This window comes from Drosophila montana, unplaced genomic scaffold (genome assembly GCF_035044405.1).
Source record: "Drosophila montana isolate Dmon_TW-CO22-7 unplaced genomic scaffold, ASM3504440v1 contig_2583_1, whole genome shotgun sequence".
NCBI classification, from domain to species: domain Eukaryota; kingdom Metazoa; phylum Arthropoda; class Insecta; order Diptera; family Drosophilidae; genus Drosophila; species Drosophila montana.
The window spans coordinates 33379-58444 of record NW_026997446.1 but is presented as its reverse complement, the minus strand read 5'-3'; the positions used below and the strand labels follow the sequence as shown (position 1 = coordinate 58444).

At 41.2% G+C, this 25066-nt stretch overlaps 6 protein-coding genes across 7 annotated transcripts; 4 read left to right on the top strand and 2 right to left on the bottom strand.

Annotated features, from left to right (window-relative positions):
- Positions 1–197: 197 nt before the first annotated feature.
- On the top strand, positions 198–5736 carry LOC135429086 (GDNF-inducible zinc finger protein 1). 2 transcript variants are annotated; one of them, XM_064683274.1, is made up of 2 exons: positions 198–995; positions 2347–5736. In XM_064683274.1, exons 1-2 carry the CDS (start codon positions 479–481, stop codon positions 3684–3686), a joined length of 1857 nt encoding a protein of 618 aa, XP_064539344.1. In that variant the 5' UTR covers positions 198–478; the 3' UTR covers positions 3687–5736. The 2 variants fall into 2 exon arrangements, with proteins under 2 accessions (XP_064539344.1, XP_064539345.1); XM_064683275.1 differs by lacking the exon at positions 198–995 and adding an exon at positions 2076–2274.
- Positions 5737–10212: 4476 nt separating this feature from the next.
- LOC135429074 (uncharacterized) lies at positions 10213–11062 on the top strand. The gene is made up of 3 exons (XM_064683252.1): positions 10213–10353; positions 10682–10821; positions 10902–11062. Exons 1-3 carry the CDS (start codon positions 10287–10289, stop codon positions 11019–11021), a joined length of 327 nt encoding a protein of 108 aa, XP_064539322.1. The 5' UTR covers positions 10213–10286; the 3' UTR covers positions 11022–11062.
- Positions 11063–13574: 2512 nt separating this feature from the next.
- Positions 13575–14048, bottom strand: LOC135429050 (transcriptional activator protein Pur-alpha). Its single transcript, XM_064683225.1, has 3 exons — positions 13875–14048; positions 13771–13817; positions 13575–13701 (listed from the first exon to the last, which is right to left on the bottom strand). Exons 1-3 carry the CDS (start codon positions 14046–14048, stop codon positions 13575–13577), a joined length of 348 nt encoding a protein of 115 aa, XP_064539295.1.
- A 1394-nt stretch (positions 14049–15442) lies between these two features.
- On the bottom strand, positions 15443–18655 carry LOC135429039 (uncharacterized). Its single transcript, XM_064683202.1, has 3 exons — positions 18529–18655; positions 17035–18232; positions 15443–16965 (listed from the first exon to the last, which is right to left on the bottom strand). The coding sequence occupies exons 2-3, from the start codon at positions 18072–18074 to the stop codon at positions 15735–15737; spliced, it is 2271 nt and encodes a 756-aa protein (XP_064539272.1). The 5' UTR covers positions 18075–18232; positions 18529–18655; the 3' UTR covers positions 15443–15734.
- Positions 18656–19273: 618 nt separating this feature from the next.
- Positions 19274–20636, top strand: LOC135429087 (aldo-keto reductase family 1 member B1). Its single transcript, XM_064683276.1, has 6 exons — positions 19274–19432; positions 19491–19658; positions 19719–19891; positions 19948–20092; positions 20149–20346; positions 20414–20636. Exons 1-6 carry the CDS (start codon positions 19352–19354, stop codon positions 20603–20605), a joined length of 957 nt encoding a protein of 318 aa, XP_064539346.1. The 5' UTR covers positions 19274–19351; the 3' UTR covers positions 20606–20636.
- Positions 20637–20882: 246 nt separating this feature from the next.
- Positions 20883–23105, top strand: LOC135429089 (transmembrane protein 267). The gene is made up of 3 exons (XM_064683278.1): positions 20883–21231; positions 21299–21771; positions 22182–23105. The coding sequence occupies exons 2-3, from the start codon at positions 21478–21480 to the stop codon at positions 22569–22571; spliced, it is 684 nt and encodes a 227-aa protein (XP_064539348.1). The 5' UTR covers positions 20883–21231; positions 21299–21477; the 3' UTR covers positions 22572–23105.
- Positions 23106–25066: the final 1961 nt, after the last annotated feature.

Here is a 25066-nt window from a genome sequence, read left to right as displayed (position 1 = left end):
GGTGGGAGGAGAGCCAAAGCCAAAGCCAAAGCCAGTGGACGACGGGATCAAGATCACGATCAGGAGCAAGATCAAGGATGCCCGCTAGTCGCAGCCGGCACAGGAACGGGCACAACAAAGCAGAAGCAGCAGGAGTAGGAGTAGGAGTAGGAGTAGGAATAGGAGTAGGAGTAGAGGAAGCGCTACTCTCAAGGCAGCTCATGTCAAAGTCGAAGTCAAAGTCGGAGTCGGAGTCAAAGTGAAGCATTTTACTGCAGACCACTCTGGAGTCGATGTGAAAGAAGGTTGTGCTATATCTAAATATTAAACAAATAATCTAACTAAATAACTTAAGCAAAAAACCAAAACAAAAAACGGAGCAATATATATATAGAAAGAGAGAGAGAGGGTATACGGGGTGCGTGTACTCATAAGTAGTTTATAAAATTTTATTGAACGACCCAAAACTGGAAACGGAAACGGCGACGTTGACGACACAATGTCTGTGGACTTTATACTGCCCAATCGCAACAAGATACAAACGATTGCCTATGCGAGCAAGAAATATGCGCCGGCCACCGAATCCCACAGCTGGCGACGCCCCAAGTCAAAGCCGAGCAACAGCAGCAGCAGCAGGAACGGGCACGGGCAGACGCTGCGCAAACTGAGGCCGTCGGTTGCATCCAATGTGGACAAGTCGCACCCGGTGCTGCGCAATGCCAATAACAATAACAGTAGCACACACAATGGCAAGATGACGCTCAAGTCTGGGCCCAATAAGGAGTCTAAGCGCGGCGGCAGAGCTGCGCTCAAGCGTGACCTAATCGAGCTGGACGAGGATGAGGCCAATGTGGCGGCTGCCCAGCCGGACGATGAGCAGCAATTGGAATGGTTCGCAGCACAGTCCCTGGTGCAAATGAACTCCAAGCAGGAGCGACGACTGGGAGCGGGAGCAGCAACAGGAACTGTAGCTGGCGTTGGAGCGGGCACAGTGAAAGCAGTAACAGCAGCCGCAGGTAGGTGCAACAGTTAACCACAACATATCCGCTTTCTGTTCCCACCCAGAAGTTGCGTCACAACAATGTGAACAGGTGGCTGCGACAATTTGTGTACTCGTATTTATTTTTAGTAGCCGCTTGCCCCAACATTCGCCCACGTTTTATGGCCACCAACCCAGCACTTGGTCCTCTTTGTCGTGCTCTCCGTGCGCGTGTTTGACATTGTTGCCTTTAGCTAATCTTTTTAGCGTATGTTGGCATTTTTCATGTTTGCCTTCTTGTCGATGTTGTCGTTGTCGCTGCTTGTTGCTCTTGACAAAAAGGCTGCGGAGAAGCGAATGCAAACACGAAAACCAACACGCGCCATTGTCATGAAAGAGGCCACAGGGTGCAGGGGGGGGGGGCACGTCTTATCGATTCAGAATACGAAATGTGTAAGAGGCCAGACCTAGAAATAATGGCAACCCCCTTCTCACTCCTCTAGCGAACAACAACAAAAAATACTAAAAGTATGCGCTTATGGTATATTTAATCATAGGCTGTAAAGGATTAAACCCTAATGCGCAACTGGTCACACTCATTAGGGAATCGAATTCGAAGTGCACAGCTTTTGCAGCTTAAACAAAACTCTTTAAAGTTCTTTTCGTATGGCATGAAAATACGCCAACTGGGAATTAAATGTATATTCAACATGTAAGAGTGTTATATGCAGCAGTGCCCGACTAGCAGATACCCTGTACTCGCGCGCCGAGCTGTTACAAGCTTTCGTACTCCGATACTTATCGATATTAAGGAATTGCGAGGAGATAACAGCGTAGGATATGCAAGAGATTACCCAGATCGTAGACAATATCAGACATGGCTTTATCTACTTAGCACTTCAGCCTGATCACGAATGTATATACACATAAATATATTCGATCTGAGTAGAAAAGAGTTTTGCAAGCTGCAGTTAAAATTCAAAAAAATGTAACTAGTTCTTATACTCTTCGATTATTTCACTCGAGGTGTTCCCCACCCACCATATAGATTTATCTAAGCTCAAGGAGTAAATTAACTAGATCTTCCGTTATTTCTCACACATTTATCAATACTGGCGATAGTTAATTGCTATCAGGTAAAATTGTCAGCAAGTGCAGTTGACAGATAGCGTGATGTCAACTAATTTTTGGCACTTTTCCTGATTGTCAAAGAGTTCAAATATTGTGAATTACATACATACATATATTAATTAGTTGGCCAATTATGGAGTGGAGTACAAACGTGCAAGGAGAGTGCTGTGATATGCCCTTAGATTGTCAGTGGCAGCTTTTCAGGCTCGAATCTCGAATTTTGTTGGCAATAATCCAATTAATCCGCCTTTTTACAGTATCTATGCGCCGTCCAGTGGCCTTTGGTCGCGCCCCAGCCGAGGATGGCAAGGTGATCTTCTATGCGCCGCCGGCAAATGCCAATGGCGCACCCAGAGAGCCGCAGCCGATTGCCGTAAAGCGCGAACGGGAGCAACAAGTGGCTGCAGCCATATATAGGGGACGCAGCGTGGAGGAGACGGAGGCGGCACACGATCTGCTGTCGTTGTCGCAAAGTCTGCCACCGCTAATACCGCCCTGTGTGGTGACCATTATGAAGCAGGAGATACTACAGAAGCCGCCGGAACAACTGCCCGTTATGCAGGAGATTTCGAACAAGTCGCCGCCGTATCAGAGCAGCAGCAGCAGCAGCTCCAACATTCGGTTCATTGGCAGCAGCTCGTACGATCTGTTGAATAGCGCGCCGGAAACATCGAACAATTGTTCGCCGCTGACGCCGCCCAATTCCGATCACAGCTCAGATGTGGACATCGATATGTCCTCCTCGTCCGAATCCGGCCAGCTGCACTGGAACAAGCAGCCGCAGCCGCCGCAGCAGCGTGCCTCCGCTCTAAAGATGTGTCTCAACATGCTCGACGGCCGCACCAAGGCCAGCAAGGCGGCCACCAAGGACAAGGAGCAACAGCAGCAGCAGCTGCGTCCAAAAAGTGTCACCAGCAGCCAAAGCAGCAGCAGCAGCAGCAGCTCCTCGACAACTGGAGGAGGAGGCGGAGGAGGAGTAGCTGCACCCGCCGGCGAGAACTATGCCAAGCGCAAGCGCGGCTGCTACAAGTGCTCCGAGTGCGGCAAGCAATATGCCACCTCGAGTAATCTGTCGCGCCACAAGCAGACGCATCGCTCCCTCGACTCGCAGTCGGCCAAGAAGTGCAATACCTGCGGCAAGGCTTACGTCTCGATGCCGGCCCTGGCGATGCATCTATTGACGCACAAGCTGTCGCACAGCTGCGATATCTGTGGCAAGTTATTCTCGCGCCCGTGGCTGCTGCAGGGCCATCTGCGCTCCCACACCGGCGAGAAGCCGTACGTGTGTGTGCAGTGCGGCAAGGCCTTTGCGGATCGCTCCAATCTGAGGGCTCACATGCAGACGCACTCGGGCGACAAGAACTTCAAGTGCCTGCGCTGCAACAAAACCTTTGCGCTCAAATCGTATCTGAACAAGCATCTGGAGTCGGCCTGTCTGCGGGATGCAGGCAAGAATGTGGACGGCGATAACGATATTGATGGCGACGGCGATGAGGATCTGGACGATGAGGAGGAGGCGGAGGATCTGAAGCATGACGAACTCGAGCCGGACGAGCTGGACAGCGATGAGAACAGCCAGGATATTGTGGTAGCTTAAGCTTATCTAATATAGTATGCCTAACTAAAACTTTAAGAAACTTTATACCGAAAATCCTATAAGCAATACTCGAGCACCCTTAACGAGAAAGAAGGAAATATATAAATCAAATCAGTCAACTAGCAGCTTATTCTGAGTAGTTTTGAGCATGTGGAGCATGTGTTGGTAACGTCTTGGATGCCAGATCTAGATCTCGAAGAGTCAATAGCAGTTATACTACATATTATTATTATATTATACATTATTATTAACTTATATTATTGACATTATCTGACCTTTTCCGGTCCGGAATGAGCGAATCTCTCCAAGTTGGGCATTTTTATTGAATGAAACAAAAACAAAAAACAAAAAAACAAAAGGTTTAATATGAAATCCAAAATGTAACTTATAGTAAAAATCTGACACAACGAATATTATGGAACATAAGTAGAAATTCTATATATACACACAGATCAAATAAGCATATATACAAGAAGCAATGAAAAAGCAACAAACAAACAAACAAAAAGCAAATTATATATATATATATATATACATACCTATATCTATATAAATTATATGAGTACATAGCGAGCAGAACCAATTTGCATGTTTTTTGGTAAAAAAAAAAAAACAAATACCTACTTTAAGGCATCGTTTTAGGGCTCTAGAGTTTATATAGGTACATAACTTAATAGATGAGTACTACGAGTATTATGTCTAACTCGAACGAGTACTACGAGTATTATGTCTAACTCGAACGAGTACTACGAGTATTATGTCTATCTCGAACGGATACTCGTATAAGGTAAAAAGAATAAAAAGAACAGCTCATTTCGAAACTTAGCAACTAATTAACTAGTGGACTTTTTAGCACTTCCTGTAACTATCTATCGCTCTTAGTCTTTTGAATATTTACTTAACACAAGGCATCAAGTTCGGTAGGCCAACAACAAGCAACAGATTAGCAATGAAAAATGATAATACTCACAATTTTAAAACTGCAACAACTTTATATTCGAACCCTATTTAAGATGAATAACTTCCATAATATGCTCTAACTCGATAAACTACAAAAAACTACTTCAATTACTTAGAAATGATTAAATTATAATTAATGAGAAAACAATTTAGAAACATATCACAAGGACAATACTTAAACATAAATGCATTCAATTTAAAAATATATAAAAAATGTAAAAAAAAAAACAAAAAAAAAACAAAGAAGCAAAGAACATAAGCAAGATTCAATTAAGATATAGAACGTACATTCTCATACAAAAACCAAAAATACAATTTGCAACATAGTTATTTTATTACTAGATTTAAATTATGTACATATTAACCAGATTATAAACTAATTTTATACAAAAAGTAATTCCCAAACGGAACACTAACTTCGGCCCGAAGTCGAAGTTCGCTAATCCGCGCAAATGTCTGATAAAATTTGGGTAAATTTCCATAATCCAATTGCGCGGGTTAACTCCGAGAAGTTTGGGCAAGCATCTGAAAGTTTCAAGAGATGTTCGATGTTCGATTCGATGTTCGATGTTCGAAGCGGGAAGTGGGAAGAGGAAGAGGAAGACGATGCGAAAGTAGATGAAGCACTTGTAAAACAAAATGACAACTAAAAGCAATTCCAAAAGTAAGTGACATAGTTTTAACAAAACGTAACTCTATAAAATCGAAAAAAGTATATATATTATAAAATGCATATATACACCAAACATGTATTTATTTTACGCGTAGTTTTTATTCCGAAACCGTAATGATAAAAACTAAAAAATAACAAATATAAAAGCAAAAAAACATTTAATTAAATTGTCAATTACGATTATTTCATAATTTAAGAATTATAAAGCTGACGCTGATAGAGGTTATTTTTTAATGCATATATAAAAGTATATATATACGATATATTGAGAAAGAGGCAGTTTTATATCAAAATTAAGCATAGTGAAAAAACACAAACAAAAACATTGAAAACAATTCGAACTTAATTATACAACGAGAAAGAAAACAAAAAACAAACAAAACAAAAAACAAAATATATATATTAATTATTAACTTCGGAGGTACATGGACAGGCACACACACACTCTCACACACACACACACACGCAGACACAATTTTATAACAATTACAAATAAAATATATGCAAATACATATACAAATGCAAATGCAAATACATTTGCCATATGCCGTATCAAATAGCAAAAAGAAGAAAACATAATTGAGATTAGAATTTAGACCACAGTGCTATGTGCAATTGTTTATAGGGCCATAGTTCGAAATCGTGTTTATGCATGGCTTTATTGATGATTATTGATAGCGTTTTAAATAGCATTAAATGCCTATATACATACATATATACATACATATATATATATACATAAATAAATAAATAAATTCCATTGAACCGTAGTGGTAACAATTATGTGATTTGCAATTTTACATTCAAAATATATACATACATACATATATATACATACCAATCTATATATATATATATATATATATATATACGAACAAATAGATTGTATATTGAGGCAAGCGTTTAATTGATTCATTTACAATTTAGATTTATTTATACACATTATATACCACAACAACAAGAAAAAAAGAAGATGAAAAAACGCAAGCAAAATATTTTTACACAGCTGCTTTGTTTTAGACTAAACAAAAAAGTACATACTCCCCCATTTGACCAGAACCCTGAGAAGTGTGCACTTATACCCCCCCTCCCCCCCCCACACATACACACACGCACACACACACACACAGGCACACACACAGGCACACACACAGACAGACATTGGTTGGCAATCCTTGCAGATTTGAGATCAAGTTCAATGACACCAATTAAATTTTAATTATTATACAAATGAGATATTTTATAAAATGATAAAAACCATATAAAAAATATATAAGTATAAAAAATAACGTAAATATATATACATATATATATATATAAATATTAATTTATATATTCATATATTAGAGATGCAAAAAGACTTGAACAGTTATATAGACATTTAAATTGCAATATATTGTGAACTTCATTTAACACACACACACACACACACACACACACAGACAGACATAAGCTACTATATAATTATTTAAACATATTAACTAGTCAACTCTCTTCGATACGATACAAAATCTTATTGCCGTACAGATCTCTATATATATACGTATTCTATATGGATCCGGCGATATTATCTCTTAATTACTTAGAATTTGTTCTTGTTCGAATTTTAGTTAGAAAATGTTTTCCTCTACCAATGGGAATGTGCAAGCAATTTAAATAGTTTCAGCTTTTGTAGGAAATCAAATAAAACGATTATAAAAACAACAAAAAATCTACACATAATAATCAACTCTTAAGCGACAACAATTGTATCTAGACAATTCCCAGTACACAGTCTACTATATATATACACAGTAAAAATGGATTGTTCTTTCGAGCTATCTTATAATCGATATAAATCGTACATACTCGTATACATACATATGCAAATACATAAATACATGCAGAGATTAACATACATTTTACATACACGTTGCATACATACATTAACACATACGATTTTATCGCAAATATATGTAGAGTATATAACCTACTATTATATTCCCAAAAAGCTTATCCATTCTTAAATTAAAATACGAGCAAAAGATAAATTCACACAATCCATAACGGTATAATAGTATATATACTTGCAAACATACATACGATACATGCATACATACGAGTATAAACAAAAACCAGAGAAAATAAATTAAAAAATAATTAAACGAAAATAACAACACAACACAAGTAAAATCCAAAAGAAAAAGAAAAACGATATAATATTAATTAGATATAGTTACTTATTATAGCTACACACACACACACATTAGTGCAGCCATGTAACTATTTTTAGAGCCTCGGAAATAAAAATACATACTAAACATAAAACATAAAACATTAAACATAAAATACATACAAATATTAAATAAACGACAGACAACAAAATCCAAACTGTTTTTAATGAATTTTGGATCAAGTAAAACCCTTAAAGTTTTCCATTTTCTCTCAAATAAAATTTAATTCCAATCTGTTTGAACAATTTTTGTTTATTTTATTATTTATTTAAATTATTTTATTTTATTTACTTATTTTATTTATTTTAATTTATTTTAATTATTTCATTTTTATCATTTATTTTATTAATTTTATTTATTTATTTATTAAAGGTCGTCAAAACGAATGTCTACCAAATTATTCAACTATGAATCGAACCTTAAACCCGATCAAAAAAGGCCGAACCTTGAGCTAATAAAATATTGAAGGGAATAATTTTTTGAACCAAAAACGTGTCCTGAACTGTAAAGAGAGGCCTTGGTTCGAACCATGAATCAAACCATCGAACATGTTCGATCGATTTTGTCTTGTATGGAGGATCCTAATCGAAGCGCTTTGAGTTCAGAAATCCACCATGAACCAAAACTTAAACGGATAAAACCAGCCGAACCTTAACCTCAATTGAACCGTTTCGAACCTTAAGGCAAGGCATTGTTGCGAACCTTGAGTCGAACCATCGCTTAATTTCGTGAGTATTTCCTCTTTTAATCGAAGTTGCAAACCAAGTTGGATGGGGTTAAAAGGAATCAAACCTTGACAGCACATTTTCGAAACAAATCATTTATGTTGCGCTTGAATCAAGTGAATCGTGAAGCAATACAAAGGACTACTCGTTGGTTGCCCCTCCTCAGTAACATGTTGCATTGAAATTTAATAATATGTTGTGGCTTATGTCAGCTCAGATTATAAACTATGCCCTAATTCAATTCGGCAAGTGCACAAATCGAGTCAACACTCGAACATATTTATCTGACATAATCGAAAATGTAGTATGAGCGTGAATGTGTGCTCGGGTGTGTTTAAATTGAAATTGCTTGATTCGGCATAAACATATTTACTCTGTTGAATATTTGCTCAACAATTTGATTTGAAATCTTGCGCCCTTAGATACCACTTGTGCATTGAGTACAAAGTCTAAATGGAATTGCACCAAGGACGCGACACAACGGAACAATCGAAGTAGGCAAACATGTCGAATAGCCTCCAAGCCCAAACCCAACCCCAACCCGGCCCTCTTGCCAGATTGACACTCGGGTTCGCGCTCTACAGATGTCAGCAATTTCTCGATTTGAATACATTCAACCAAAAAAAAAGCGAAAGTGGGCAAACAATTCAACAGCGAGCAAAGAAAGAAGGGCAACAGAAAAACAGAAAAAAAGCGAAGGAACCCGCGCAAATGGCTTCTCTAACGACCCAATTAATTTGAAACAAAAAAGTATAAAAAGTTGCGAAATAAAAAAATAACAGAAGCGTTTGAATTTTGTAGAAGAAGCAGCGGCAACTGCTTTATGGCCACAGAGTGGATAACGCCACAGGCCACTAAATGCCCTCTCTCCAGCTCCAGCTCCGACTTCGACTCCGACTCCGACTTCGACTCCCAGCAGAAGTTGCAGCTCGAGAAGCTCCCACAACCAGCAGCAGAAAAGTTCGCCAATGCCGACAGCTTCATTACAGCCATCATCATCTAACATCATCATAATCAAACATCATCATCATCATCATCTGCCCATGAGTAATTTGCCAAGCAAAAGTTTATTGTTGCTGGAGCACATCTCAAGCTGCTGGCGATGTGGACAGTGCTGCCAAATTCAGCTGTTTTCCAGCTAAATTGGCTTATTTAACTTAACAAGGGAGCATGTGAATGATGGCCAGCGTCGTGTTTCGGATACTCAAAATTGAGTCGTTGTTGACTTGACCGGAAATTAATATAAGTTCGAGCTGATCGAGCTAGTTTCAAACGTGCTCGAGCTCAGTTCGAACATGTCTATTGCGCTTGTTTAAGCTCGAGCATGTTGTCAACTCGCGCAGCTCGAACTTCGTTCTTATGAACACATTCTAGATGGGAGAATCGTTTATTAAACCGAAAATATAAGCTTAAGCTGATCGAGCTCGGTTCCAACATGTCTATTTCAGCTTCTAAATTGGAGTATCGAACATGTTATCGTTGCGAACATGTTGCTGACTCGAACAGGTCGAATTTTGTTCTTACAAACACCTTCTGGATTGGAGAATTTTTTATTAAACCGAAAATATAAGCTCAAGGTCATCGAGCTCGTACATTTTAGCTCAAACATGTTGCCGACTCGAGCAGATCGAACTTCTTTCTCATGAACACCTTCTGGATTGGAGAATCGTATAATTTATCGCGACATCTGGAGTCTGGCGGTTTTCATTCGATTTAGTATGGATTAACCTATACCTACGCAGAGCTCTAATGAGAATATTTCCAGCTGCCTTCAGCTTATTTTAGCTATTTTTAGCTTTAGTTTAAGCTGCTTTTGGCAACACTGGCTGTGAAGTGGGCTGGAAAGAAGAGTTGCCGAGAGATGAGCGAGAAGCGTGCGTCTTGGTTCGCTTAGAACGAATATCGGATATATAAGTTTTAAGCACAGATGCTGTGCGATCGCAGTCTCAAATCTACAGGCAGGTTGTGAACAACAAACACACACTGGGATCTCTCTCTCTTGCTCCGCTAATTACAATATCTACTAACGATGTCTAAGTATATGGGCTGCATTTTAGTCGTTCTGATTATGCTGGCTTCGTGCATTTTGAGCAAAGGTGAGTAGCCGTAAATAAATATAAATCACATAAATTGGGCATAATTATGCGAATTTGCTTTGATTATTCACGTTTCTATTGTTTGAAACTGGTTTTGCTTAATTTCTATAAACCAACTGTGTGCATGGGCGTAGAGTGCGAAGGGGGCTGCCCCTCTCCACTCCAGCAGAAGCAGCAACAGCTTCAGCTCTGAGCTCTCAGCTCGTTAGTCATAATTACGTTGTCGCTGCGCGGCGTGATTCAAGGTTTCCGGGTGTATGTCATTGAAGATTAACCGGGCTGATAAGGCTGGCAATGATTTAATGGCTTGTAATTAAATTTTTCTTAGCTGCGCCCTATCAGGAGCTGGAGCCACGCAAGGGTCATGTGCCAGTCTACATACGCCACGGGGACGAGGCTCTCGGCAATATACATCCCGGCCTGGCGGAGGCCTTTAAGGAGGACAGCGCCCAGCCCCTTCGGGCAGAGGTAAGGCAGAGCCAAAAGCAAAACGCCAAACAAATGCACAATTTAAGAGTTTTTCCTTTTTCTCTTCCATTTACCCTTAGAACCTTATCACGGAAGTGTCGACAACCAATCAACCAGCTGTGGCCGAGGCGGCGAGCCCAAACAGCTCCACAGAATCGGATATAGCCAGTTTTGATGCGATTAAATCGAAGGACGAATAATTCAATTGAATAAATTCCGAGTGACTCAAATGTTTGTCAAAGATGCTAGATTTTATTCTATAAATACCAAGTGATTCGAATGTAGTTAAAAGTTATGAGATGCTGGAGTTCAGTATTTAAATACCAAGTGATTTGAATGTATTTGAAACTTGTGAGGTGCAAGATTTCATTCTTAAAATACCGATTGATTAGAATGTTTCAGAAACTTATGATATGTTGGAGTTCATTCCTTAAATACCAAGTGATTCGAGTGTATTTGAAACTTATGAGATGCTAGAATTCATTCTTTGAATACCAAGTGATTCGAATGTATTTGAATCTTATGAATTATTAGAGTTCATTCTGCTGCTGAGTAAATGTTATTCAAATGCTAGAGTTCATTTTTTAAATACCAAGTGATTCGAATGTATTTGAAACTTATGAATTATAAGAGGTCATTCTGTGAGCTGCTGAGAGATGCTAGAGTTCATTCTACAAGTTCCGATTGATTTGAATGTCTCTAAAACTTATAAGATGCTAGAGTTCATTCTAGAAATACCAAGTGATTCGAATGTATTCTTTAAATACCGATTGATTTGAATGTTTCTAAAACTTATGAATTGTTGGAGTTCATTCTGTGCGCTGCTGAGCAGGGAGGGAGGGGGGACAGGCTCGTTAACTTGCTTGGGAGCCGTCTCTCCTCGCAACTCGTTGGCCAAATCGCCTTAGAGCTTTGCGTGTGATTTACTTGCTTTGGCCCATTAGTGAGACAGGAACTGGCTCTGGAGATGTGGCCTGGGAAACGTTTGTAATTAATATAATGGCGACGGCTGTGCTGGCAATGGGAAATGGCGATGGCGATGGCGATGGCTCTGACTGTGGTTCTGGCTGTGGCTGTGGCTGTGGCACTTCCAAAATGGCCTACACACATTGCGCTGCTGCGGGCCACAAATTGTTGTTTCATTGTCCTTGGCTGGGCTGTCTAACGAGCAATAAAACTAAATACATACACATAAAGTTAATTATAAAAGGGCAAAGGAAATTGAAGTTGCCAACAGACTATTGAGCTGTCGATGCAAGTGACGGATTAAGCTAAAATAGGACGCGATCTGGCCAAAACGAAATCAGCCAAATGAAGAGGAGGAGCCACACACAACTTGGCTACAACGGCTGGCAATCAACTGGCCATTATCGGGAGTGCACGACTAGAAGATACCCAGAATAATATATATATATAATATATAATATAAAATATATATAATATAAAATATATATAATATATAATATATAATATATAATATATAATATATAATATATAATATATAATATATAATATATAATATATAATATATAATATATAATATATAATATATAATATATAATATATAATATATAATATATAATATATAATATATAATATATAATATATAATATATAATATATAATATATAATATATAATATATAATATATAATATATAATATATAATATATAATATATAATATATAATATATAATATATAATATATAATATATAATATATAATATATAATATATAATATATAATATATAATATATAATATATAATATATAATATATATGTAATATAATATTTTATAATGCATATTAGGGGAAATGCTTTTTTGATTAAGTTCGGTGTTTATTGTCCGATCTCAATTTTTCAAGATTTAAACAGCCTCGGGCTATAATCGCAAAAAAAAATAGTTTATTTTTAAGATTTTGGGAGAATAAAGTGCGGGTATTCAAAGAGTTAAATATTGTAGATCTATGTACATTTAAAATTTGGTATCTTTAGCTCTAACAAGCTCTGAGATATTGAAAAGAAAAGCGGGAAGACTTTCTAATGAATGGACATGTCGAGATCGACTTCTTCTTCGTCTTCTTAATCAAGAATATATATAATTGATGGGGGCGGATCAGCGAAGAAGAAAATCATGATACCCTTTAAGTTAATTTAAATGGTTACAGGGTATAACAAAAAGGCAACAAAATAGAAATGAATAAAAAAACGTAAAACGAAAAAAAGGGGGAAAAAACTACGCATAGTAAAAGCGATTTTTATGCTGCCTGGCGTTTAAGAACTGCTGCTGAATTTAAATTTGCTGCCTTTCCTGGAGGAGCTGCTCCAAGGAGGAGGAGCTGCCCCAATGGAAGAGAAGCTCGTGTATCTATGTGTGCGTTCGAGCGCATTCAACCTCAAAATGAATAATTGCATATGCTTCAATGATTTGCGACTTTGTGCGAATGCCAGGCTTTAAGGCCAGCCTGCCCCATGCCTGCCACCTGACTCTCGGTTAAAGGTGAGAAGCGTCCAGTGAATTGCTGGCTAATTCGAGAATTGGCCACTTAATTGCTGGTCCAAAACGAGAGCGCTTAAACAATAATCGAGTTAAGTGTTATGTGCAACGATTATCGCCCGAATACGAATACGAATACGAATACGAATACTCATTCGCTTATTATTATTGCCTTGCCATTAACAGCTGCCATTCCGAATGAGATTCGATGGCTCGCCTTAAGCTTTTTATTGCTTTAATGTGCATACATTTCTGGGGTTAGCCATTTAGCAGGGTGCCCAGAATTCCGCCACCTCCTCCGCCGGGAACAACACCTCCGCCGGTTACGCCGGGCACGCTCACCAGATTGCCCAGCAAATTGTTGCCATTCAGATTAAGAAGACACCTGCAGAGGGAGAAGGGAGGGAGGGGCATTGAGACAAATGTAAGTACACGTAATCCTTGGCCAACTTACCGCAGATCCAGGCGTATGACTTGCTGACACGCCCATTCTTGCAGGCACTAAAATGCAAATTTTCAATATGTTTTTTTCAGCTAATATTCAAAATTGGAACTTACTTTTATGCTCTCCGGGGATGGCCTGGGACATGAGCCAGAGCCACCTCCAGAACCGGTTCCACCTCCGGAACCGGAACCGGATCCACCTCCGGAACCGGACCAATCTCCTCCGGACCCACCACCATCACCTGGCTTAGGAGGCTTTGGCTTAGGAGTTACCTGAGAGTTGGACATAGTCAAAATCTGTATAAGCTCCCGATCTGGTTAGCAACAATTGAATAATACTCACATTATGACCCAAGGCCTGAGAGGTAAAAATTTATTAAAAAATAGATTCTTACAAAATTGCAGTCACATTTGAAGCTTACCAGCCCAAGTACGCCCAAGACAACGGCTACAAATAGAACTTTGTGCATATCTCAAAAGTTTCTGATGCGTCCGACCCAACTATCTGACGCTTTTATAACCCCATCCGACAATGGGCTAGCTTTACGGGCACACATCTGTTTCATTATGATCCCAAATAGGTCGCTGAACAATGCGCGAATTTAGTGGGTCATTATATGTACATTATGTCGTATACTCAATTGTCCGATCTCGATATGGAACGCAAAATGAGAATTTATATTTCGAATTCCCTTTCTCTGGCGTTTATAGTCTCCGATAGATCTATGCTTCCCTTGACCTCCCACACAGATTGATACAAAACCATATTATATATTGTTGATTATTACGAATTCCCATTCTCTGGATCATATAGTTCCCGAGAAGATTTTTACAAAAACACAATATATTTTGTTTTAATAATATAGTAACTCTTTATTTATTAAGCTTGCATCCAAAAAGAGAATATATACTACGAATTCTTATTCTCTGTATCATACAGTTTTCGAGATCTACGCATTCAGATGCTTTCCTAGGCCTCTCACATAGTTTTACAAAAACATATTATATATATTGTTTTGACATATTTATTTAAGCTGACACTCAAAGAGAGAATATATATTACGGATTCCCATTCTCTGGATCATATAGTTCCCGAGATCTATGCCTACCTTGCTTTACAAAATTCTATTATATATTATTTTGTTAAGCATGATATATATTTCGAATTTCCATTCTATGGATCTTATAGTCTCCAAGATCTATTCTTCCCTCGGCCTCCCGACAGAGTTTTTTACAAAAACATATTAAACTTTGTTTTGATAATAGTAAATCTTTATTTATCATGCAAACCATTTTACACTTACATAAATAGGTAGGTTCAATTTCTTTACGAGTACTTTTAAATTGTTTTTTATTGATTTTTTTTGGCAACTACATACATACATATTTGTGTATAAGTAGTGGGCAAGTTAATATGTTTACGATATATATGCACGTTACGAGAGCTAATTGTACAATAATTCATTCTAATAATACCATTATGTATACGAGTAATATGACCTCTCATTTTGCTAGACGATTAGTTATACAATAATAATTATTTAATTGTGTCTGCAAAACGTGGCAGAAAAAAATGACCAAACGCACATTCATACGAGTAATAAGCTGCAATTTAATTGTACAACAGTTGGCTGTTGCCAGATACTCGAAGTAGAGCCTCGCTTTGATAAATCGAATGTATCCAACACGGATACTCAATTGATTTGGCCGAAAAACGAGCAGTGCTCAAATAAACGATTCATCAAACCCGCAGATATTCATTCGAACGAGGTTCGAGCTGGTCAGCAACATGTTCGAGCTAACGGCTCGAACGAAATGTTCGAGTTTGAAGGAAGCTCGAGCAGCTCGATTGAATTTTTATCTGCAACTTTAATCCAAACAGAGCTCCAATTCGAATTGCGTTGTACTTCTGGGTGGGGACTAGAGGGTAAAATGATTCATATCTAAAGAACAATATCAAATTTACGGATATCCTCAGGCGCACTGCGTCTTCTTGCAGTTGCACAGCCACTTGATGATTCTCGCATTGCGCTCCACAATTGATGGCGGCTCCGAGGGTCGATACGGCTGTGTAGTTTGCGGCTGCGTCTCGGTGCTGTCCGGCAGCCGCATCGAGTCCACGGTGCTGTGATCCGAGAAGAACACAGTGCTGGAGTCATCCGAATCGGTGTCGGGCTTGTGCTGACGCCGGGGCTGGCTGTAGAGCTCGTGGAACGCCTCGTCGTTCAGGCCCAGCCGATCGAAGAACTTCTCCAGCTCCGATATGCTGGCATTCAACGCCTCCCGCTCCATGTCCATGGCATAGCCGTCCGCCGAGAAACCCTTGGGGAAGAAGACATTCTCGTGCTCCATGCTGCGCTTGTTGTAGCCCGCCGAGCCGCCGCTGAGACACTCCATGGCCGCATTGATGGGCGAGGTGCGCGGCTGGACGGGCAGCCGGTTGCGGTTCTTGAAGCGTATGCAACGCTGCCGCTTGAACTGTATGGGCGGCGGACTGATGTCGTCCACGGACGGTGCCGAGCCGGGACTCTGCACGAGGGAGCTCTGCGAATGGTTGATGCTCGTGTAGCCCTGGGAGCTGGTGTGCAGCTGCTGGCTGGAGGAGCTCGAGTAGCGCGGCGTTTGGGTCTTGAGCCGTGGCGACGGCGGCGTCGGTGTGTAGTCATCCTGAAACGCCTCCGGCACCTCCGGCGTGGGTGTGAAATTGAGCAAGTAATCGGCGGCCGAGCCCGAGATGTGCCCCGGCGGAGCCGTGTCCAGCTTGCAGCGGCAGTCCAGGCAGTCCGTATTGCGTCCGGCGGGCGTCACATAGCCGCAATACGAGTTGGCGCTGTGCTGCGTGGAGGAGCCGCTGTCCCGCCGGGTCGCAGCCACCAGATTGCAGCAGTTCTTAATGGTGCCGCTGGCGGTGCCCGGATTCGTATCGCGCTGCCGCTTGTAGCACGGCTCGCTGCGATGTGTGTAATGGCCGGAGCTGCCGCCGGAGTCGCGATTGATGGACGACTCGCCGGCGGACTTGATGGAACGATTGCCGCGGCTGCAGCAGCTCAGGATTTCGCTGTGCGGCGAGTGCCGGCTGATCTGCGTGTGCAGATCCGGCAGAGATTTGTGACTATTGATGTTGAACTCGCCCGCCGTATACGGAGCACGCTCGTCCGGAATGGCCACCTCGTGCGAGTGCGAATACGAGCGCTGATAGTTGTATCTGTTCGGGCAGAGAGAAAAGGGAATTTTAGTGGAGCAGCTGCAGCCGGGCACCCGCCGGGATGCTCACCTGTAACGCTCGTTGTGCTGCGCCTGGCTCGACTTGGCCGCGTATTCCGCCGGCGGACTGATGGGCCTGTAGTTCTCGGTGAGCACCAGCGGCTCCTCGCCGCCGCTGTTCGGCTCGCTCGGATATCCGCCGTAGGCTGAGTCCCTGCCGAAGGCATGTGCGGGCAGATAGAGCGGCGGCGGAATCCTCAACGCGCTGCTCTCCTCCTCATCCTGGTTGTTGTCGCCCAGCTCATGGCGACGCAGGCTGCCGCGCTCCTTGCCCGCCTCCGAGCCGAGCAGCATGCGCAGCTTGTGCTGCAGCAGATTGTTGTTGACCGCCGAGCCGGGTCGTTCCCTCGCCTGGCCGTGCATCCCCTGGCCGGGATTGTGCCGGTGATGATGATGATGCTGCTGGTGATGATTGTGCAGTCCGTATTGCTGCTGGGCCTGCTGCTGCCTGGTCAGACTCATGTAGCGCCTGTCCTCCAGCTCCTCGTACGTGGGCGTGGCACTGTAGTGCCCCTCCTCCGGCCGGCGGCCACGCTTGACACCAGCTGCGGCGCCATTCCCACTGCGATAGCCGGACTGCTGCAGTCGCTCGAAGACCGCGTCGGACTTGATGTAGAAGGGCTTCGATTCGGCCAGCAGCTCCACGGCGGACTTGCGCTTGTTGTAGTTAAAGTGCCTGCCGCTGCTGTGATAGAACGAACCCGGCCCCGGATGACCCTGACCCTGGCCCTGATTCTGGCTCCAGTAGTTGCGGCAGCCGGTCGCCGTCTCCGGCAAAGCCGACGCCGACAGCGGACGCTGCGACATGCTGCCCGCGGCCATATAGAGTCCACCTCCGTGTCCATTATACTGACTTTCCACCACGCCGGACATTCCGCCGCCAAACATCTGCTGACTTGTCGCGTAGAGCGTCTGGCTGGCCGTGCGCGTATATTTCGGCATCGTGGTGTACATCATCGCCGGCGTCGAGCTGTGCTGTCCGCCAGGTGAGCTGCTGCCGTTGCAGGAACGCTGCCGCGGACTGCTGCAGCCGTGCGCCACGGTGGCCATGTCCAAGCAAATTAACTCGATAGCCTTGAGTTTTCACGCCGTAGACGTCGCTGTCACCTGCTGCTGCTCTGCTGCTGCTGCTGCTCTGCTGCTGCTGCGTCTCTGGGTAGGAGTCTGGCTCTGGGTTTGGGTCTGGGGCATGCGCAGTTGTAGGCGTGCTGCGTATACCAAAAAAAAATTACAATACAATTATTTTCAGCTGCACTTTTTTCTCTCATTCTCCTTCGACTAAAAGAAATGTATTTTTCAAGAGCATTTGTCATGATTAAAGGCAATTTATAGACAAAGTATATAGTATGTATATACACACACAATTTATTTATAGACGGGACGCAGACTTTTCTTTAGATTATGCGTAGTTAGTTTTTGGAAAGTTGGAACATTCACTTAACACACGTATTAACGCTTTAACGATTTTATTTTAAATTAACACATTTCAGATTTAACAACTCACCCAATAAATTGCTTCAATGTGCTTTAATTGTGACCAATGTGCTGGCATGTGAGGATTTCGGCTGCAAGGACTACGACTTTTCCGATTGTGCCACTTTGAATAACAGATGTTGTTTCGCTTCCAAATCGTTTCAGCTGCTAAAAAGCTTGCGCCAGCGCAATAACGGTAACGGTAGTATTTTCCAGCTAAATTTAGCCTATTTATTGCCAACTGCTGCTCGCCAAGCGTAGTCAGCTTTTTTTTTTTTTAAAAAAGTATTTGCAACATTTTTAATTTAGCTGTTTATTTTTGTTTTATTTTATTATTTTAGAGCTAGATTGCCAAGTAGCATCTTTATTTTTAATTATTTACAACACTGGATTTCGCTACTGCAAGTATTTTCCAGCTTAATTTAGCTGATTTTAGTCTATTTATAGCCAAATTGTGCCAAGCTATGCCAGCTTTTTTTAAAAAACTATTTACAGCACTGCATTTCGCTAGTGTTTTAAAGTCTGGCAACACTACCAAGTACTGCAATATATAACTTATTCAGTTGAATAAATGTAAATAACATATCAATTATAGTTTAACTTAACGTCTAATTTATTATTATTATATTTATTATTTATATTTAATTATTTTATTTAAAATAAACTTATTCATATGTTTCGGTTTGTAGTGTGTGCAAAAGTCGTCTGTACTCAATCATCTCATCACGAAAGCTTTTTTAGAACACACGCAAAGCTTTCGTCGCAGAGCTTTGGGCTATAAAAGTGCCGAGTTCGCAGTTTTTGAGCAACAGTTGCAAAGCAGCTGCGAGAGAGAGAGAGAGAGGGAACGCAAGATGTCGGCGGGCAATAAGGCAACATATGTTAAGCACAATAACGGCACCCAAATCCAGGCAATTGGCCTGGGCACTTATTCGGTAAGTGATATTTAGATCAATTGATAGGGCTTATCACAATTCTAAAAATGTTGCCCAGTCATTGGGCGGGGATTGCGAGCGGGCGACGCTGCATGCGATTGACGTCGGCTACCGGCACATAGACACCGCCTTCTTCTACGAGAACGAGGGCGAGGTGGGGCAAGCGGTGCGCCAGAAGATCGCCGAGGGCGTCATCAAGCGCGAGGACATCTTCATAACCACCAAGGTGCGTGCGTATGTGACCAGCATCCAGTTTGGCGTTAATTTGTGTGTCTTTTTTGAGCAGCTTTGGTCGCACTTCCATGAGCCGGAGCGGGTGGAGTATGCCTGTCGCAAGACACTGGCCAACTTTAAGCTGGACTATGTGGATCTCTACTTGATGCATTGGCCGTACTCGTATGTCTATCGCGGCGACACAGAGCTAATGCCCACGGACGCCAAGGGAGAGGTGGAACTCAGGTGAGTACCAGTTATTTCTGCAATCCTCTTCAACTGAACCCATTTCATCTTCCCAGCGACATCGACTATCTGGACACTTGGCGCGCCATGGAGAAGCTCGTCGAGCTGGGCTTGACCAAGAGCATCGGCGTCTCCAATTTCAATTCCGAGCAACTGACGCGTCTCTTGGCCAACTGCAAAATCAAGCCAATTCACAATCAGGTAAAACAACTGCGGTATCAATATTATATATACTCAGCTCGTACATTCCTCCACAGATCGAATGTCATCCGGCGCTTAACCAGAAGAAACTGATCGCGTTGTGCAAGCAGCACAATATCGTCGTGACCGCCTACTGTCCTTTGGGCAGGCCGGATCCGGCCAAGAAGCAGCCGAGCTTCATATACGATGCCAAGGTGCAGGCCATTGCCGACAAGTACAAGAAGAGCACGGCGCAGGTGGTGCTGCGTTACCTGGTAACCTGGATAGAACCGAAAAGCCTAAATAATTTGATTATTATCATTAACTTTGATTATATTATAGATCGAAATCGGAACCGTGCCGCTGCCAAAGTCATCCAATCCGAAACGCATTGAGGAGAACTTCAAGATCTTTGATTTCAAACTGGATGCTGCGGATCACGCGATCCTCGACACATACAATACGGGCGAGCGTCTTATCAAAATGGAGCATGCCGTTAAAAGCAAAAACTATCCCTTCAATATTGAGTTTTAAGAGCGAATAAATGATAAATGAGTAAACTAAATAGCTAAACAATATATAGTATAGTCGGTTTATAATTAACAAGTGCGCGGCCAGATGTTATCTCCACTCACACATACACATGCATCCACGTGTGTGAAGAGAGCGAGCGAGAGAGAGAGCTTTTTAGATCTCATGAAGCGCACTCGCATGGAAAATTCCACTGCTGTTTGTTTGTAAGCAACGCCATCGAAAAATCAGCTGCGTAGATTTTTGTGAAAAATTTCCATATACATATCTAAAAGTAAGTTTTCAATTTAGACAAGCAGCAAAATCATGTACTAAACTCTTTTTTTTCAACTGTGCTAAATTTTGGCGCGTACTAAACAGCTGTTGCGTTTTCAGGGTGACCACACGACGCTTAAATGCAGTGCTGCCAGATGTGTAACTAGGTGGCAGCCTTTTGATACTGCCGCCGCCCACTTCACGTCTGTTCGACAAATCAAAACATTCAGACACAGAAATATGCCGCTTGTTGTTGCTAGGAATCGCCGAGTCAACGTAATGGTGTACGTGTACTTGCAACCCTCAAGAAGTCGCCGTCACACAGCTGCAATGCAGTTGTTGTCTGTGCCTGTGGCGCAAGGACGCTAAAACACGTGAGTGACAAAGAAGACGCATGCAGTTGCCTAACAGTTTGTATTTACATATTTTACACACACACAGGAATTTCCGACAACAAACTTATTGATTGTGCAATATGTGCACAGTGGGCCACAACAGAAACAACGAAAATCTGAAGAGCAACGCCGCTTCCGTCCAAAACTAAAACGAATACGAGTACGAGTCCAATCAAAAGTCAAAAGGCAAGGTGCAGAGTGCAGAGTGCAGAGGAGGAGCAATCGATGCCACACTGCCATACAATGGTCTATTTGCGGATTGTGCTCACCACCCTGGTGATAATAACGTGCCTGCTCGGCGACAATTTCGTGGAGCTGACACAGCATCCGCTGCTGAAGGCCCTGGCTGACAATGCCACGCATGCCGCAATTGGCGCTCTGACGGGCATTGCATTTGCCATGCAGTTCTATGAGCGCACAACTCAGCTCTTCGGCTGGATATTGATTTTCAGCTGCTTTGTGGTCTCCTCGTTTATTGACCTGGATCACTTTATAGAGGCCCGCTCGCTCTACTTGGAGGTCAGCTGCAGTCCGATTTTATAGAAGCTGGAAGCAAAGATTGCCGGGCTTAAAGTATACATATATTCCAGATCTGTATTAGAAGCCGAGCTGATATAGTCATGTCCTTCTGTCTATTAGCAACATGTCATAGAAACTAGTCTCAATCAATGTCAGATTAGCCACTTCATCATATAGCTTCCATAAGAACTCTCATCTCTGTGTCATTTATATTAGTGCGATGTCTTATCCAACCACTTTATTATTCAGATCTATAGCTTTATATACCCGCACCAAACATAACAAAGAAGGAGTTTTCCCTTTTTTCTCACATAGTTAGCCCGTGAGCCATAGTCCTACAAGAGTATTTAATCTTCGGCGTGCCGAAGAGATTCCTTCTTTCATATTACATTTACATTTTACATTTACAGGATGCCACCAATCTGTCGCGACGGCCATTTCTGCACTGCTCCAGCATTGTGGTGGCCATGCTGTTGTTTTATATATGCACCGCGTGCCTCAATTACTTCCGCAGCAGCTTGTTCTTGGGCGCCCTGCTTTGTGCCTTTATCACGCATCATACAAGGGACGCTGTGCGGCGAGGATATTGGCTTTGGCCCTTCTACGACCACACGGACCGCATACCGCAGCTGGCCTATATTGTGGGCACGGTTCTGACGCCCTATCTGCTGGGCTATTTGCACAACGTTTGCCGCAGCAGCGTGGTCCTCAACTTTTTGGGTCAATATGTTAAGCTTAGTGAGAGTAATTATCGGGGAAGTGGCTCAGCCATTGCCTATCGCTATTTGCAGCAGGTGTAGGTCTGTGATACGATAACTGAACAATTAATATGGAACTACTACAACAAATGCTTTTTAGGCTTCAAGCTCAATAGGTTAGCTTTAAGTAAAAATAGACCCAATAACTTCCATAATACAGGAGACAATTTTATTACAATTCCCTATGTAGCATATACGAATACATTTAGAAGGTTTTTACTAGTATCACCAACACAAAGATAATATCCAAATTATGTGATATTTTTTAGCATAAGTATGTAGTAAATAGTATCAAAGCCTAGCGCACAACTAATCGATAGACAAATTTCAATTTTAACACTTATTATCACAGGCAAAATACCAACAACAATTATTAGACATAAGAAAAGATTTTAATTAATGAAAGCTAAAGGGGAAAATCAAAGAATTGCCTTGTAAAACTGCTGTTGCATCAGCTCTAAACATTATCGTAATATCTATTGATTTCTTGGTGGATAGTTGATGTGATTAAGTTTGCTAAAATTCCAAGTATTAAACACAATAATAAATCGCGAGATTGTTTTGCGTAGTCTTCAACTCGATATTTAATTTTAAATGTGATCTGTTTTTGAATTGTATTCCGTCGTAATTCAATTGAAAACTGCCATTAAACACATTTTCAATGGAAAATTGCTGCTGTTTGGCAATAAATAAGTGATTAAAACTTAATGTGAGAAAAGCGGAAAAACAAGCAAGACCGTTTTTGAAAGCAACGAGACAAATAAACCTCAGTACAATGTGTTAGCCCACAATTGTACACACTTTCTACTACACGTCCACGCCCACGCTCACGTCCACGCCCACTAAACAGCCGGACAGACACGACGACGCAGAGATTCGGTTGACAAACGAATGGGAATGATGATCATTTGTGTTCGGACTGTGCTCCCGTTTGGATGATCGCCGTTTTCCGTTGCTGCCGTTTTTTATTTGAATAATTCAAGTAAACTTTTTTTCGGGTGCGAACTGAAAAGAGCGGTCCAAGTGTCGCGTTCCGGTTTTATTTCGATTTCAATTTGCCAAATTTGCTGATCCGGAGACAAATACCGAGCATCCGTTTGCTGTAAGTGCAGTTTAGTCCGGCACAGCACTTGGTTCAATTATCTGCAACTCGTTTAAATATTATCCACATTATGTTCTTTTGTGTGTTTCTGAGCTGATTTAAAGCCAAACAGCTTTTGCCATAATTCGCTTGAATTTCTCCCATGTTCATTTAAACGCAATCAATTTACGCGCATTGTCAACTTTCCCACTTGAGCAACTTCTTTGTGTGTGTGCGTGTTGTGAGTGTGGGTGTGCCAGTGTGTGTGTGTGTGTATGCGTTGTATATGCGCATATATATATACAGTGGCTCACAACTTATTTCGACCAGTTCTTTAAAAAAACTATGAAGCTATAAAAACTACATTAAGCAAAATACTCAAATTATATAAATGCAGTTTTTTCAATTATTGTTTCAAGTCTTAAAATATGACTTCATAAATTTTTTAAATATTTTTTTTAACAATTAGAAGTTTACAGCGAAACAACATTTTTTTTAAATATTTAGTATAAAATTGTGGTCAATAACCATTTTGAGCGTTTTTGGCTTGGCATGGATTCTACCAACTTTTGGTTAACCTGTAGCCTAATTTTGGCCCATTCCTCAATTTGAAAATATTGTAAAAAATTAACATAATCATATTTGACAACTTTAAGCATCAGGCTTTCAAACTGCATTTCTAAAATTTTGATCTATTTGTTTGGTTTAGTTTTTATAGCTGCCTAAAGTTGATTTAATTATCTGGTTGAAATTATCTGTGAGCCACTGTGTATATAATCCATATAATCTATGTACTCTACGTACTCATGTACACCGACAATTTCATAATATTTATCTAACGTGATCATAGCACGTATACGCTCTTTACATATCTATATATATGTACATACATATCTTTGTGTATACAACTATTAGTTCTATTTTGTACAATTTGTAAAATGTTCAAAAATAAACTGTGTAAATATTTATATTGAACGAATATTAGCAGCGCCAGCAAAAGATGGAAATAAATCATTGGCGAAAAGCAAAAACAGCACGAGAAGCACATAGAAGTGCACTAGTCGGCAGTGTACGACTAGCAGATACCCTATTTGAAACTTTCTTTACATACACACGCAAAGCCAAACATAGACACACGCACACAAGCAAGCATCCAAATGTGTGTAAATACCCTGTAATATACTAACCAGAAAGCGTGTTTTTAATTTTGGGAAAAACGGAGTGACAATATAATTTAGCGAAATATTCTTACTTTAAGATATTCTAAATACAAAATTTGTTGTCTCTAGGTCTAGGAGAAATATTCAAAAAATAGATTATTGATATCATTTCTTATCGATTTTGTGGATTTATCGATGATTAAAATTCGAAATTTTCGTGCAATAGAAACACTTTAGATCTTATATGGCTAGATCGACTCTCCTGTTGATGCCGATCAAGATTATATATACTTGAT

Excerpts from the sequence above, each read along its gene's own strand:
- LOC135429086 (XM_064683274.1), top strand. The coding sequence starts at position 479 with ATGTCTGTGGACTTTATACTGCCCAATCGCAACAAGATACAAACGATT. Across the intron at positions 996-2,346 it reads AGCAGTAACAGCAGCCGCAG|TATCTATGCGCCGTCCAGTG; the intron begins GTAGGTGCAACA and ends GCCTTTTTACAG.
- LOC135429074 (XM_064683252.1), top strand. The coding sequence starts at position 10,287 with ATGTCTAAGTATATGGGCTGCATTTTAGTCGTTCTGATTATGCTGGCT. Across the intron at positions 10,354-10,681 it reads TTCGTGCATTTTGAGCAAAG|CTGCGCCCTATCAGGAGCTG; the intron begins GTGAGTAGCCGT and ends AATTTTTCTTAG. Across the intron at positions 10,822-10,901 it reads CCCAGCCCCTTCGGGCAGAG|AACCTTATCACGGAAGTGTC; the intron begins GTAAGGCAGAGC and ends ATTTACCCTTAG.
- LOC135429050 (XM_064683225.1), bottom strand. The coding sequence starts at position 14,048 with ATGTCCAACTCTCAGGTAACTCCTAAGCCAAAGCCTCCTAAGCCAGGT. Across the intron at positions 13,818-13,874 it reads CATCCCCGGAGAGCATAAAA|TGCCTGCAAGAATGGGCGTG; the intron begins GTAAGTTCCAAT and ends TTTGCATTTTAG. Across the intron at positions 13,702-13,770 it reads GTCATACGCCTGGATCTGCG|GTGTCTTCTTAATCTGAATG; the intron begins GTAAGTTGGCCA and ends CTCCCTCTGCAG.
- LOC135429039 (XM_064683202.1), bottom strand. The coding sequence starts at position 18,074 with ATGGCCACCGTGGCGCACGGCTGCAGCAGTCCGCGGCAGCGTTCCTGC. Across the intron at positions 16,966-17,034 it reads CAGCACAACGAGCGTTACAG|ATACAACTATCAGCGCTCGT; the intron begins GTGAGCATCCCG and ends CTGCCCGAACAG.
- LOC135429087 (XM_064683276.1), top strand. The coding sequence starts at position 19,352 with ATGTCGGCGGGCAATAAGGCAACATATGTTAAGCACAATAACGGCACC. Across the intron at positions 19,433-19,490 it reads TTGGCCTGGGCACTTATTCG|TCATTGGGCGGGGATTGCGA; the intron begins GTAAGTGATATT and ends AATGTTGCCCAG. Across the intron at positions 20,093-20,148 it reads TCAAGCCAATTCACAATCAG|ATCGAATGTCATCCGGCGCT; the intron begins GTAAAACAACTG and ends ATTCCTCCACAG.
- LOC135429089 (XM_064683278.1), top strand. The coding sequence starts at position 21,478 with ATGCCACACTGCCATACAATGGTCTATTTGCGGATTGTGCTCACCACC. Across the intron at positions 21,772-22,181 it reads CCCGCTCGCTCTACTTGGAG|GATGCCACCAATCTGTCGCG; the intron begins GTCAGCTGCAGT and ends TTACATTTACAG.